Source organism: Vanellus vanellus (genome assembly GCF_965231255.1).
Source record: "Vanellus vanellus genome assembly, chromosome: 4".
Lineage (NCBI taxonomy): Eukaryota > Metazoa > Chordata > Aves > Charadriiformes > Charadriidae > Vanellus > Vanellus vanellus.
In genome coordinates this window covers 17218056-17230363 of record NC_138909.1, presented here as the reverse complement: position 1 = coordinate 17230363, position 12308 = coordinate 17218056, and the positions used below count along the sequence as shown (strand labels likewise).

The 12308-nt window shown below is 38.2% G+C and overlaps 1 protein-coding gene across 1 annotated transcript in view; it reads right to left on the bottom strand.

The window, feature by feature from the left end:
- Positions 1 to 2037: 2037 nt before the first annotated feature.
- The window catches only part of DCLK2 (doublecortin like kinase 2), a 92340-nt gene continuing 82069 nt past the window's right edge, over positions 2038 to 12308 (bottom strand). The window contains exons 13-17 of the mRNA XM_082482150.1: positions 11573 to 11650; positions 10010 to 10106; positions 8090 to 8170; positions 6774 to 6890; positions 2038 to 2397 (exon numbers count right to left, since the gene is read on the bottom strand). Coding sequence (XP_082338276.1) covers positions 2176 to 2397; positions 6774 to 6890; positions 8090 to 8170; positions 10010 to 10106; positions 11573 to 11650 — 595 coding nt within the window. The 3' untranslated portion in view covers positions 2038 to 2175. The remainder of the gene's footprint in view (positions 2398 to 6773; positions 6891 to 8089; positions 8171 to 10009; positions 10107 to 11572; positions 11651 to 12308) is intronic.

The window sequence follows — 12308 nt, the reverse complement described above, 5'->3', positions numbered from 1 at the left end:
CCCCAACTCTTTCAGCCTCTCCTCATAGGAGGAGAGGTGCTCCAGCCGTCAGATCATCCTCGTGGCTCTCCTCTGGACACGCTCCAGCAGGTCCATGTCCTTCTTATGCTGGGGACTCCAGAGCTGGATGCAGTACTCCAGGTGGGGTCTCACGAGAGAGGAGCAGAGGGGCAGAATCACCTCCCTTGACCTGCTGGCCACACTTCTGATGCAGCCCAGGGTAAGGTTGGCCTTCTGGGCTGCGATCACACGCTGCTGGCTCATGTTGAGCTTCTCGTCAATCAGCACCCCCAGGTCCTTCTCCTCAGGGCTGTTCTCCAGCCATTCTCTGCCGAGCCTGTATTTGTGCTTGGGATTGCCCCGACCCAGATGTAGGACCTTGCCCTTGGCCTTATGCATCCTTCCTTTAGCTTAGGCTAAGACTTGTCACAGAATTTACCAACTGCACGCACAACTAGCTAATGGACTCTCACTAGTTTCTGTTCTGAGTAAGGTTAGAGTGTTATCTTCATATTTTTGCACTGTACTAAAATAAAAATGTACATAAATTCATACAAAGGCTGTTCCCATACTCTCCACACATCTTGAACTTACTCCAGTGAACCCGTAACAGTTAATTCACAATGACTGGTTGTAGCCCAACCCTTTTATCATAGTTTAAGACACGTAATATGCTTTCATACCTTTACTACCCTTTTTTTTGCCAAGGTGCTGTACATCTTTTAGCTGTACCATGACCTTAAGTTATGAGTTTGCACTTTTTGATTTTTAATTGCCTCTTCAAAAGGTAAAACACTCATGCTCAGTCATTACTTATGTCTTCCGTAGCAGTCAATGAACTTTAAAAGGTTATGGGAATCCCTCAGATTAATTTTATGAAAACTTTTTTGGTACGTACCTAACTGTTATATCTCCAGAGAGAATAAGACGACATTTTCACTGACAAAATATCTGAGTTCTCAATGAAATGAATGACTTTTTTTTTTTTTTTAATGAAGAAAGTTTATTGCAGGTCTTTCTTTTACAATTCTAGTAGAAAGTATAGCTAAGAAAGAAAATGAACTATGACCAATTCGTAAGAACGAGCAAATGAAAAGAATAAGCTGAATACATACTATATTGAACTAAGCATTATGGTAAAGATAAAACCTCATCTATCTTGTGATTGCAGATAAAGGATAGCTGCTCCCCAATCCTTGTTTCCAGTGCCTGCACCAGGTGAATAGGGGGGATAGCACTGACAAACCTCTGATAGCTATTGATGGCAGCTATCAGCTCACCCTACAATGAGGAACTGCTCCATTCATCCTAGCTTAGATAACATGCAGCAGGCTTTCTCTTCACAGGTCCAAAGTAATTTTATTTTCTCTAATAGGTAGTCTGACCCTGGAGAAAGGTGTGGATGGGACACTTGTGGTTAGGATAGAAAATGGCTAGAACAAAAAGGCTTCCTTGACTCCAGTCTTCGTTACAAACAAAATAGCCAGTGCTCATGTTTACATCCCAAGTCACTTTATTTAAATTCATATTATCTAAACGCTACCCTGCAGTCTGCAAGTCAGATAACAAACTTGACGCAAAAGCAACCATCCTTCCCTCTATATCGCCAATGTTTGTCTCATGATACTTTACAGTTAGTCCGCTAAAAAATTCTTTGTGAAAATTTGCCTCTTCAAGTTTAGTAGAAACTTGGTTAAAAATAGAGGCATTGGAATATCAGGTGAATATAAGTTTTCTTCCCTTGTCTTCCTCTCCCATTTTTCTGAGAATCCTCATCAGAAGAACAGAACCTGCTTGCAGAGGTGAGGCCAGGTAACTGTTCATCGTCTCACTGCTCGTATAAAAATATGGTTAGCTACACCATAAGTAAGTTAGTCTATTTAGAGCCCAAGGCCGTGTGAAACGCAGTTAATTAAACTAACACAGATAGATAACTTAAAAATCATCTAACATTGCCAGAATCTTTCCCCTACTGCTATTCTCAAGACACGAGCAAAGAGCACTCAAAACGCACATTCACTCACCCACTATTAGAAGCTCAGTCTCCCGTGACAGAGCCTGCCTTGGGCTCGCCACGAGAGGGTGCACGCAAACTGAAAACAAACTGTCAATGTGAAATGAAGAGAAATGTGACGAGAGTGCAGGGAGCTTCGGTTGGATTTGGTTTCATCAGTCTTACGCACCAGGCTGATCCCCAGCAAACTCGGGAGATACTGAGGCAGGGAGCGTGGGGGATCGGAGTGGCTCAGAAGCAGCAGGGAAGAGGGTCTTGGACCCAGCCACACGAGGATCATCAGCTGCAGCAGTAATTGCAGAATTTTTCTCCATTCCAGCTCTACCAGAGTCCTGACAGCGCTTGCTGCAGAAAATCTGACTCTCTTTATCTAGAGCTGTGTTCTAAAAACAAACAAAAAAACCCAAGGCAAAATATGAAAAGAGTAGTTAAATCAAAGCCCTGTCTTAACTTAAGGATTAAAACAATCTACAAGACATCAAGTGCATGCATTACAGCCAGAAAAAAAAAAAAAAAAAGGAGAAATAACATTAGAAATCTTACATATAATTCATTGTAGTGTTTTGTGGTACTAACTTTGGAAAATGTAAGGAAAACTTATCATCCAGACATGCGTTTGCCGTGATGGTGCGAGTTTAAAATTTTGTCTTGCAAGTCTGATGTGGAAAAGAAATCAGTGGTTATGATATGGCAGGAACTCTTCATACTAGCTATTAGCAAAATTTATGTACCTGTGTTTTTGCAGACACATGATGCTTAGTGAAAACTTAATAATACATTTTCTATAACAAACCATAGGGTACAGAAGTGCGTTTGTTTTACACAGTGTGAAGGCTGATACCGATCACTATAAATCCGTATACCTCTCGGCTTAACTATTTATTTTGTGGAAGATCTTCAAGTACCAGTGGCAATACAGATTTAAGTTAATACTCAGTTATGTAGGGTGGTGCACGGTACACTTAGCCTGGTCACATACAGCTTGGGCTTTCCACAGTAATCCACAAATGTGTGACACTTGAACTGAGGAGCAGAGCACAAATACCCGTTTCACCTTTTGTGGCACACCCTGCATATGTATGGGTGAGCATTATACGCCACTGCGAGGTGGAATATCATTTTCTTGAGCTAGGATATGCGCTGCCTTTTCTTTAGCAATTTCTTTTTTTGAGTGACTGAGCAGGAGGACTCGCTTTACTAATGTGAAAATTTTTATGTATTCTCAGTGGCGTTTTCTAATACACTATTCACTAAAATACGTATTTTTAGATACTGGAAAAATTTTCTGATAAAAGTTAAATTTAGCATGTTTTTTTTTTTTTCAGATATAGTTTATTGCATCAAAGTCATCAAGGACAGAAGAAATAAGATACTTATCTTCTTTTTTCCAAACTGATCATATAGGTCGGTAGTAAAAACTTATTTTATTATGGGGTACCCGAATTCAAATTTCTCTTTTAGCTGACTTGGCAAAGAGAGCAGATTAGTACCTCTGATTCCTCAAATAGAGGACTCCTAGAATGTGGGGTAGAAGGTACACGGATGGCGGGTTGTTCTGGAATCAGTCTCACTCGGACTTTCCTGCTGAAACTATTCTATTTTGTATGATGATGTGGCTGCATGCTGGGGCAGGGGAGGTAGCGAGCAGCCTCGTGATACCCCTCATCCCCCAGGGCCTTCCTGGCAGGCTTATTCGGACTGATTATAAAAGTTCCCAAGAGAAAATTTTTAAGTATTTTGAATTTAGGGGGGTGTTTTATTAAGTTACATTAGTCTACATGCATACAGGTACGAGGAAAAAAATCACTAGTATGTAATTGAATGCTCTGCCAACAATTGACTTTGCAAATGGAGCATGCAAGGAAATGACCAGGTGAACCGTATCTAGCATTTTGAGATTAGCTATGATGCGCAGTAGTCCTATCGTTATCAAGGTAACTACTATGCTGGCAGGATTGCATTTCCTCTTTTGCTTGCTGGAAAGAGAGGTGTAAATAAACAGGTTTCTGCTATTTCAGTGGCAGGATAAATTATTTACAAGGGAAAGGAAATGTTTTTCAGTTCACGCTGATGGGGTTTTTCTCCTGTGCTGTCCTCACAGCAGCCTCTGACAGTTGCCACGCTTTGCACATAGCAATACATACCTATGTAATGCAATTTAGGATTTTTACTTTTTTTTAAAGATTGAAGAGGAGGCTTAATTTTACTGTTGCTAAGTAAGAATCTTTCTAATTAATTTAGGACTGATTACCTTCTGACTAGCTCTGTGATACCATAAAGGCTGAAGTGACAATTAACGTTTTCATTTTAAATGGAAACAGTGCTTATTTCAGTCGTTTTGGTTTTTTTGTTTCTGTCTTCATAGGATTCCCATCTTTTTCTAATTACTTTTGGATATTGTAAGATACACACGTGCACAAAATTACTCCCAGGGGAATAGACCAAGATATGTCTGAAGAAGTAAAAAAATAGCTGGTTATATCAGTGGTAGCTTAGAATATTTCAAATACGCATCACTTAATACAGAAACCTTTTTTTGTAACTGTTTAAAAGATTTTCCTTTACTGTTTTTGTGTGGCTGTAAAGCTCTTTCCACTTCAGACTGGCTGAGTTATTTCTCCTTTCTTCTTGTTAAAAATGGAGAACATGTATTTTTTTGTGCAGCAGAACAAAGCATCGCAGTTAGTACGTACCATTGCCTTGGACCTACTCAGAGGAAAGCAATGCAGGCATTGGGAAAGGAGGAAAAAGGAAGGAAGCAAGGGACAGAAACTAGACTTACTTAAAGCAGAACTAACACAATTGCAACAAATTTAGATTTACAGAACATTTTGAAATTGACCAAAAAAAAAAAAAAAAATCAGTAATGAATTAACAGCAACATGCTTTTAAGGGCAGAAAGAGTCTCCTGCGCAAGAGCACTTAAGTCAGTATGTGCAGTTTTACTTATCTGCCACATGATGGTATTATCTGCATTGGCCAGATGACAGTATTTGAATGAAGTGATGCTAAAAGGGATTCCATTAAATAAGCAGGTGGACTGATATAGCAATGCACTGCAATACATGAGAATTACAATACTGTGCTTGTCTGAATCTGAATGTTTTTAAGCAATGAGTGCTAGTACAAGTGAAGAACTTTGTAACATGAAGTTAACTAAATTGCAATGCTCTCGGATAAACCAGGGCAAGAATAACAAATTGAGGGCTTAACCCTCATTAGATTACAGTGTTTTGAACAAAAAGTTACTTTTCCCTTCAGCAATAACTAGGAGCTGCATTCATAAATAAATAATTATGCATTACCTCCTTCCATACCTGTTAGAAGGAAATAAGGCAGGAAAAGGGCAAATGAAAAGTTTTAATGAGGTGTACTTTCCTGGCTGAAGGAAGGTCAGTAGCTAACAGAATCAGAAAAAACCCACACCAATAAGAAGCCAGAAGCTACGCTGTGTCAGAGATCTGAGACAGGCTCAAGTGGCATGCAAGTTGGAGAGGGGCTGAGAGTTAGAATTAAAATTGCTCTTATTACATATAGTACATTTTATACCAGTTTTCAGCTTCAGGCTTATCCATAGTCTCAACAGTATAAAGAATGAAGCTCTGAAGTCCCTCTCAAACTGTCAAGTCAAACTGTCAAATGAAATGTAGACAACAGCATGAACCTGAAATCTCTTTTCTGACTTACCCAGTTTTTATTTTTATGTTACTTCTTTTCCAACATTTAAACCTTTGGCCTATTTAATTCACATAAAAGTATTTGCAAAAGCATATATGTATGTAGAAACGCTATTTAAATTTACCTGCTTTCAGATGATTAAAACAATTCTTTGTTAACGTAAGTGGGCTGGACTTTGAGAATAATTAATACTAATGGGAAGGGGTGGGGGTGGTTAACCTAACTGTTAGGATACTACCATAGATGGATTCATTTTTTTTTTTAGTAACTGAAGATCCTCTTTGTGTGCAGTGTCCATCCTTGGATTAGACAAGAATGGACCACAATAAGAACAGAATGGCAGTTCAATTTCTATAGAAGTTGCATATTCTCTCCAAAAGTGACTGGTCAATTACAAGTGCCGTTCTGAGTAACAGTATACTGTAACAGTAACAGTATCTCAGAGTATGAGATAACAGTAAACTCCATTTCTTCTATTGTGATTCCCACATCTGCCTTCTGAAATGACTGTTTATTTAAGTTCAGCTATAGGTCATCAGGGTTCCTTTGTGTGCTCTGAAGAAAGTTCCCCATTAGGGAACAGAAAAAACACAGCAGGGGTTAGACTGGGACAAAATTAATGTGGTAAACATTCAATACTATGAAGAAAGTTTCCGAAATGGAGTCTCGTTTCCCAGCAAGCATAATGTTGAACAACAGTATGCTCAAGATCAAACAACACTTGGCTGGGCAGAGGGGAAGAGCCTACTTAACGAACTAGGTGGTCAGTATGATAAAAAAAATTAGTTTTTATAATGAAAGGTTTCAAATTGTTAATAAGCTTAATTTCAACACACAGCTACTTAGTGTTTACGTGTTTCTGTTTGAAAGCTCGTTTTTCTAGCTCAGCTAGCACACTGTGATAGACTTGGTTGCTCTCAAGTAATGATGAGACAATCCACACTATACATAAATAAAGAGAAGAATTAGAGACTATTCTAGCTTTGCTTTTGCTATTCTTGCACCACACATGCTCATAGAGCACTGTTAGGAAAATATGCAAAGTATAATAGCAATGTATAAAAATGTTCATTTCTCTTACCATGATGACAGAAACCCCAGCAGATGTGTTATTTTGCTTGGGTAGGGTGTTATTAAAGTGCTGCTTCAGTTTACCTGTTACTTCAGCTTGCATATTATTCTCCTGGGAAGCATCATCCTGTGTAAGAATAAACACAATATTCAAGTTGCGAAAAAACCCAAAAGTATGTTTGAATGTCACTGAGTAAAAGAGAAGTTTCTATTATCCTCAGGTACTTCCTGCTTTTTAATGCAAAGTAAGCATTCAGACAGGCAGCCCAAAAGTGAATGCACTCTGCTACATGAGACACAGTTCAAAAGGGTTAAGGCAAATTACAGAGGAAAGGAATGTAGCAACCAGTTTTAGGTATGAACGTCTGTTTCTTAAAATGCCACGTGACACTGTATACTTCCAGTCCATTGATTTGTCCCATAATTATAAGCTGCATGTTTGACTCAAGCATGTTAAAAGTAACATGCTTGAAATAATGTTAAAAATAAAAAGCATATTTGTCATTGTCTTTCTTTTAAATCGGTATTTTAAATGGTCCATCATGTCCTAGGTGTGAAAACATTATACAGTACCATAAATACATTAGAGAGGAGCTGCTATGCATAGACGCACTTATTATAGCTGTTTTCTCTTGTTTGAAGAAACTCCATAGATCATATTCAGTCCCGCTTTTAACGTGTGTGGAAATAAATATTGACTACGTACACGTAAACCTAGTCTTTATTAATAATGAACTGATTTTAAATCAATAAGCAATGTACTTTGGTGGTCCCCATTGCTGCTGCCCAAAAAGATGAAGGACCTGGCAGCCATCAGCTTAGTGCCTATGTTAAACTAGGTATTTTATTTGCTAATTTTATTTCTCTTATGAAGCTTGAAGTGCTTCAAGAAACAGGAGATCGTACTTTAAGTAGCACCGCAGCAAGTAAGATGCCAACATGCACAACAGTGCTTCCACATCCACATTTTTGAGATGACTGTTTTCTAGCTTGAATGTGAAATAACAAAAAGGATGCTCAAGTCACACATCTGCCTGTCGTGTTATTTTTAAGCCGGGTTATAGCAACTGCCAGCACCTTCTAATCGCAGTCAGCAAGTGTTACCCTCACGCTAGTTCTTTCAGAGCGCAGCAGCTGGCAGTGCTGTCAGAGCTGAAGCTAACTTCAGACTCTCGCTGTTCACTTTTATGTGGAAATGGGAGTAGTGGTTCAATAAACAGAAATGGGCATAGTAGAGGGTATTGCTGCTTCTATAAACTACACTTTGATGGTTAGATTTACAGATTGAATATCAGATTAGAGACAAGTAAAATGTAATCTACTCACTGACACCCAGGGATGGCTTAGGATCTGTGCTGCTGTATATCGGGCTTCAGCATTCACATGTAACATCAGGCTAATTAACTCCTTTATTTAAAAAAAAAAAAAAGGAAAAAGAAAAAAAGAAGAGTTGAAGAGGGTGGGGAGGGATATTACAATGGAAAATACTGTTGCACCAAGTTCTTCTTAGTGCAATTTTCTTGCTACCTGGGTCAAAAAAAACCCAACCCGCTTACAGATACCAGAACCAGTAATACCAGTGTGACTTCAGTGGAACAAAAAACTTGCCCTTTAGGTTTAAGAGTATGCTGAACAGTGTATTTCATATCAACTTCCTTATTGTGTTCATGTATTCACCGAGTCTTGAAAAGGACATGTTAAAAAAAAAGTCAGCTATAATGTTCCAGTTTGTTCTCATATATATTCATGCAGGTGACCAGAACAAAAGTAAACCTGGGATAGATGAGATCCGCTATGGGCAGTGTACGTGCACATGTACATAAAGAGCACAAATCAGAGGCAAGAAACGGCATCTGAAATTCAAGAAACTGCTGAAATTATTTGAAAGCTATGTTCTCTTCTGTGTTGCTCCAGAAGAATAAAAGACATTTAACTCATTTCATCAGCTAAGGATCAGCTGGTATAGGAAAAAGCAGATAGATGAGAAGAGAAAAATGCTCAATTCTACTAATTATATGGTGACTCCTGAAAGATTTGGTATTGTGGCTTTCATCATATTTTAGAGGCACTACAGCAGATGTCTTTAGCTTTATCAAATACTTCCATGGGCCTTCCATTAACGGTGCCTGCAGGTATGACAAGCCTTAAGAGGTCATTGATACAAAGCAGTCAGTAAAATAAAATTAAACAAAAACTCAAACCAACTTTCTTCAGTTGTTTGTTCACTCAAGTTTCTTCTTATGCAACGAACAACTAATTTACTGGTGTAATTCTTGGTTCTACAAGCCTATTAAGACAAATATGTTTCCCTCCCAAATTAACAACTTCACAGAGCCAAATCCCCCCTCGAAAAACCTTTTATAGCCTCCAAATTGTCAGTCTTCATATTCTTATCAAGAGTATTTCAAGGAGATTGTTCATCACTTCATTATTGGGAAAAGGCTGCTTCAAGCAGATAATAACACACCTGAGAGGTTTCCCAACCAGCCAAGTTATTTAGTCTGTGTAAGTCTAAAGTGAAAGGTCACCTTTAGTACCAAGTTTGAGGTCATTATTTGTTCAGAATGCATGTCTGGAAGAGTGTGAGTTGACCGGAGCTTAGGAAATGTTGGCAAATGGATAAACAGCCATTGGCAAATGCAGAAAAAAATGCAACTTCTCATTGGTTGGATAACAAATAATCTCCACTTGCTAATTAGAGTCCTTGGATATCATTCAGAGCACGCAACTGAATTAGCTTGAGAAGTGGGGCTTAAAAGTGGGAACCTTTATCCTACAGACACAATCAGTTTAAACACAAATGGCAATGATAACACAAGAACCACTAGCAATGGAAAATCAAGCTGGCTACACCTCTTGAAGAGTTCTAATAACTGGCTCAAGTAAAATAGGAACAAATGATGTCAATTCAATTCAGTTCACAGGGCAACAATTTGTCTTTTTTAAAAGAGTGACAGGAGAGAGAAATTCAGAGACAGTTATTTTACAGCTGAAGCACTGAACCTGCTGATGCCCACTGAATGCAACTGGCATCCTGCTACACTTATTCACTCAGACGATAAACACGATGGCCTGCAAAACCTAAGCTTTCATCAAGCACTGTTAAGCTAACTAACTAAAAAGGCACAGCAGCTGGACGAGAGGGTAAGAGTCTGTTCTGAATCGTCTATTCTGCCTTTCCAACAGAGCACAGTCTTTTCAGTGGCTTATCGGAAAACTACTTCAGGTTGGAAAACATATCAGTACCTTTGCTGAATCAGTGATGTTATCCCAGTAGGGAGATGGAAATTCCAACTTCCCAACAAGTATCTGATCAAAGAGGTCTTCCTGAAGGTTGTTTTCACTGTAGAACAGCAGTAATGAAAAAGATCAGGAGAAAGAAGTCGGTTTGTCATGCGAATTTTTTAACTTGATTTGGGGACGGAACAGAAATGATGTTATATCAAGTACTATAAATGCATAATTTGCAAGCTTATATAGTGGTGGCACTTGTGAGGTGTTTGCCATAAAAACATACATTGAGGTTGAACGACTTCCACTGGAATTGAGACTGCATAGCTAACATACAGCATCGGGAAAGGTGATTAAAAAAAAGTCACTTGCCAGCCTAGTTGTAAAGTACCTGCTACAGAAAGCATGTGATAGATGGAAGAACTGTAGTGAAATAAGCCTCTTCTGTTAAACTATCACAATGGGAGAATTTTCAAAATCCAAAGAGGAGATATGGAAAACACATGATACGTTTAGTTTACTGAGCATTGGTAGACGACTGATACTGAAACGATAAGTAGTTTTATATCAAAAACATGGTATCGTGACTATTCAAGGTTCAATGGCAGCAGGTTTTTTGTTTTTTAACCTCTGTTGGCCCTAGCCACTGTGAACATCCTCCCAACCTATTTCTGTAACGAACAATTTACCTCTTGCGTTGGTTTTGCAATAAATACTTATTAAGCTTGGTTAAGATGTGATTCTAATAGCATGGTATTGACATTCTCCATGCTCAACCCCCAAACTCTATTTAAAGCAATTACCATTTGTTTGTATAATATATCTTTCAAAACATGTTTTCAGTTTTAAACATGAACTAACCACATGCAAAAAACCAAGTCCCTAAATTAAATTATATTTTTTCCATTGACAATTGTTTATATTGTATTCTTTGCAAAATTCATTCTGGTGATTTTTAGCTAAAACTAAGTAATTTGCTGTAAAAATGGATAAACAGACTGTTCACAATGTTATATTCTCCTCTTATAAGTTAAGAGGAGAATTCCCTATTAAAATGTGCCAATTCCGTCTTCCCTGGCCAAAAAATCGCAGAGGCACAAAGCATATCCATTTGATTTTTTAGTAGAACTTATACGTATTGTGACACTGAGTATCAAGAATCATGTTTGCAAACTCCATCGCTCATATGACACTTACCAAAAAGACTAACAAGGTTAAAAATGCAACATCAGCAAACTCTTCCCCTCACCCCAGCTTACCGTTAACACTACAAACCAGTAAGCTGCTGTATCAAAACAGAAACACTAGAGGGCAAAGCATACACGTTCATTGAACTGCAGACAAAAGGAAAAGCAATGATGCCCTCACACCACCATTATCCCTGCACACAGCAGTAAGCCCTTGGAAAAATAAGTAAATAATATTGATCCCAAAACCTGGCAAGAGGGACAAGTGAAAATAATTTTTTAAAAGTACAAAAAGGTGAAGAAAATGCCTTCTTCAGGGAGATAATTAAGACTTGCTTAGAAAGAACTGGGTTCTTTACTATTTTTCCCTTTGATATACAAGGACACTCACCTTCGAAAAGGTGGAAATCCACATAAGAGTATGTATGTGATCACACCTGCAGCCCAAATATCCACCTTTAAGCCGTACCTGAGAAAACAAGACTGTGTTACTTGTGCTGGATTAAAAAAATCATTCCAATCAGACAATTGATTACATTTACATGAATATATATTGAGAATCTGTTCTAAGTTACTTGCTGATGATGTGGAAATCCATTTTGTACCTAAGCATCATTTTACTTAGCATCCCTCACAGTCTTTAGGAAACCATGATAACATAATTTTTCTTTGTTGTTTTTTTTTATTTATTTATTTTATTTTATTTTTTCCATAAGGCTCAAGGCTCTCCGGGATCTTCTAAATATACTCAGATTCAATTCAGTATTAAGGTTTCCCAATCCAGAAGCACTAATGATAAAAGACAAGGATGCGCCTTCTCAGTCCCCATATTGGAGTAACTATCTCTAAGGTTATCATGTGTTGCTAAGCAACAAGAACGATACCAATTCGCCAGTCTTTTGAGTGTGCCGTTCTTGTAAAGCACAGAAATTAAAACACTAGAGGTCAAAAAAGGGTATTCTTTCCTATTCTTTTCTATCCAGTAGATTCAGTTTGTCAAGATCTAACACATGCAGATGAAGTGCCCTTTGACATTTGAGCTCACTGCAGCTGTGAAATATTTCTCAATATGACAAATGCACTGAACAATGCTTGAAACAATACAACAAACCTCCCCCCGTTAGGAA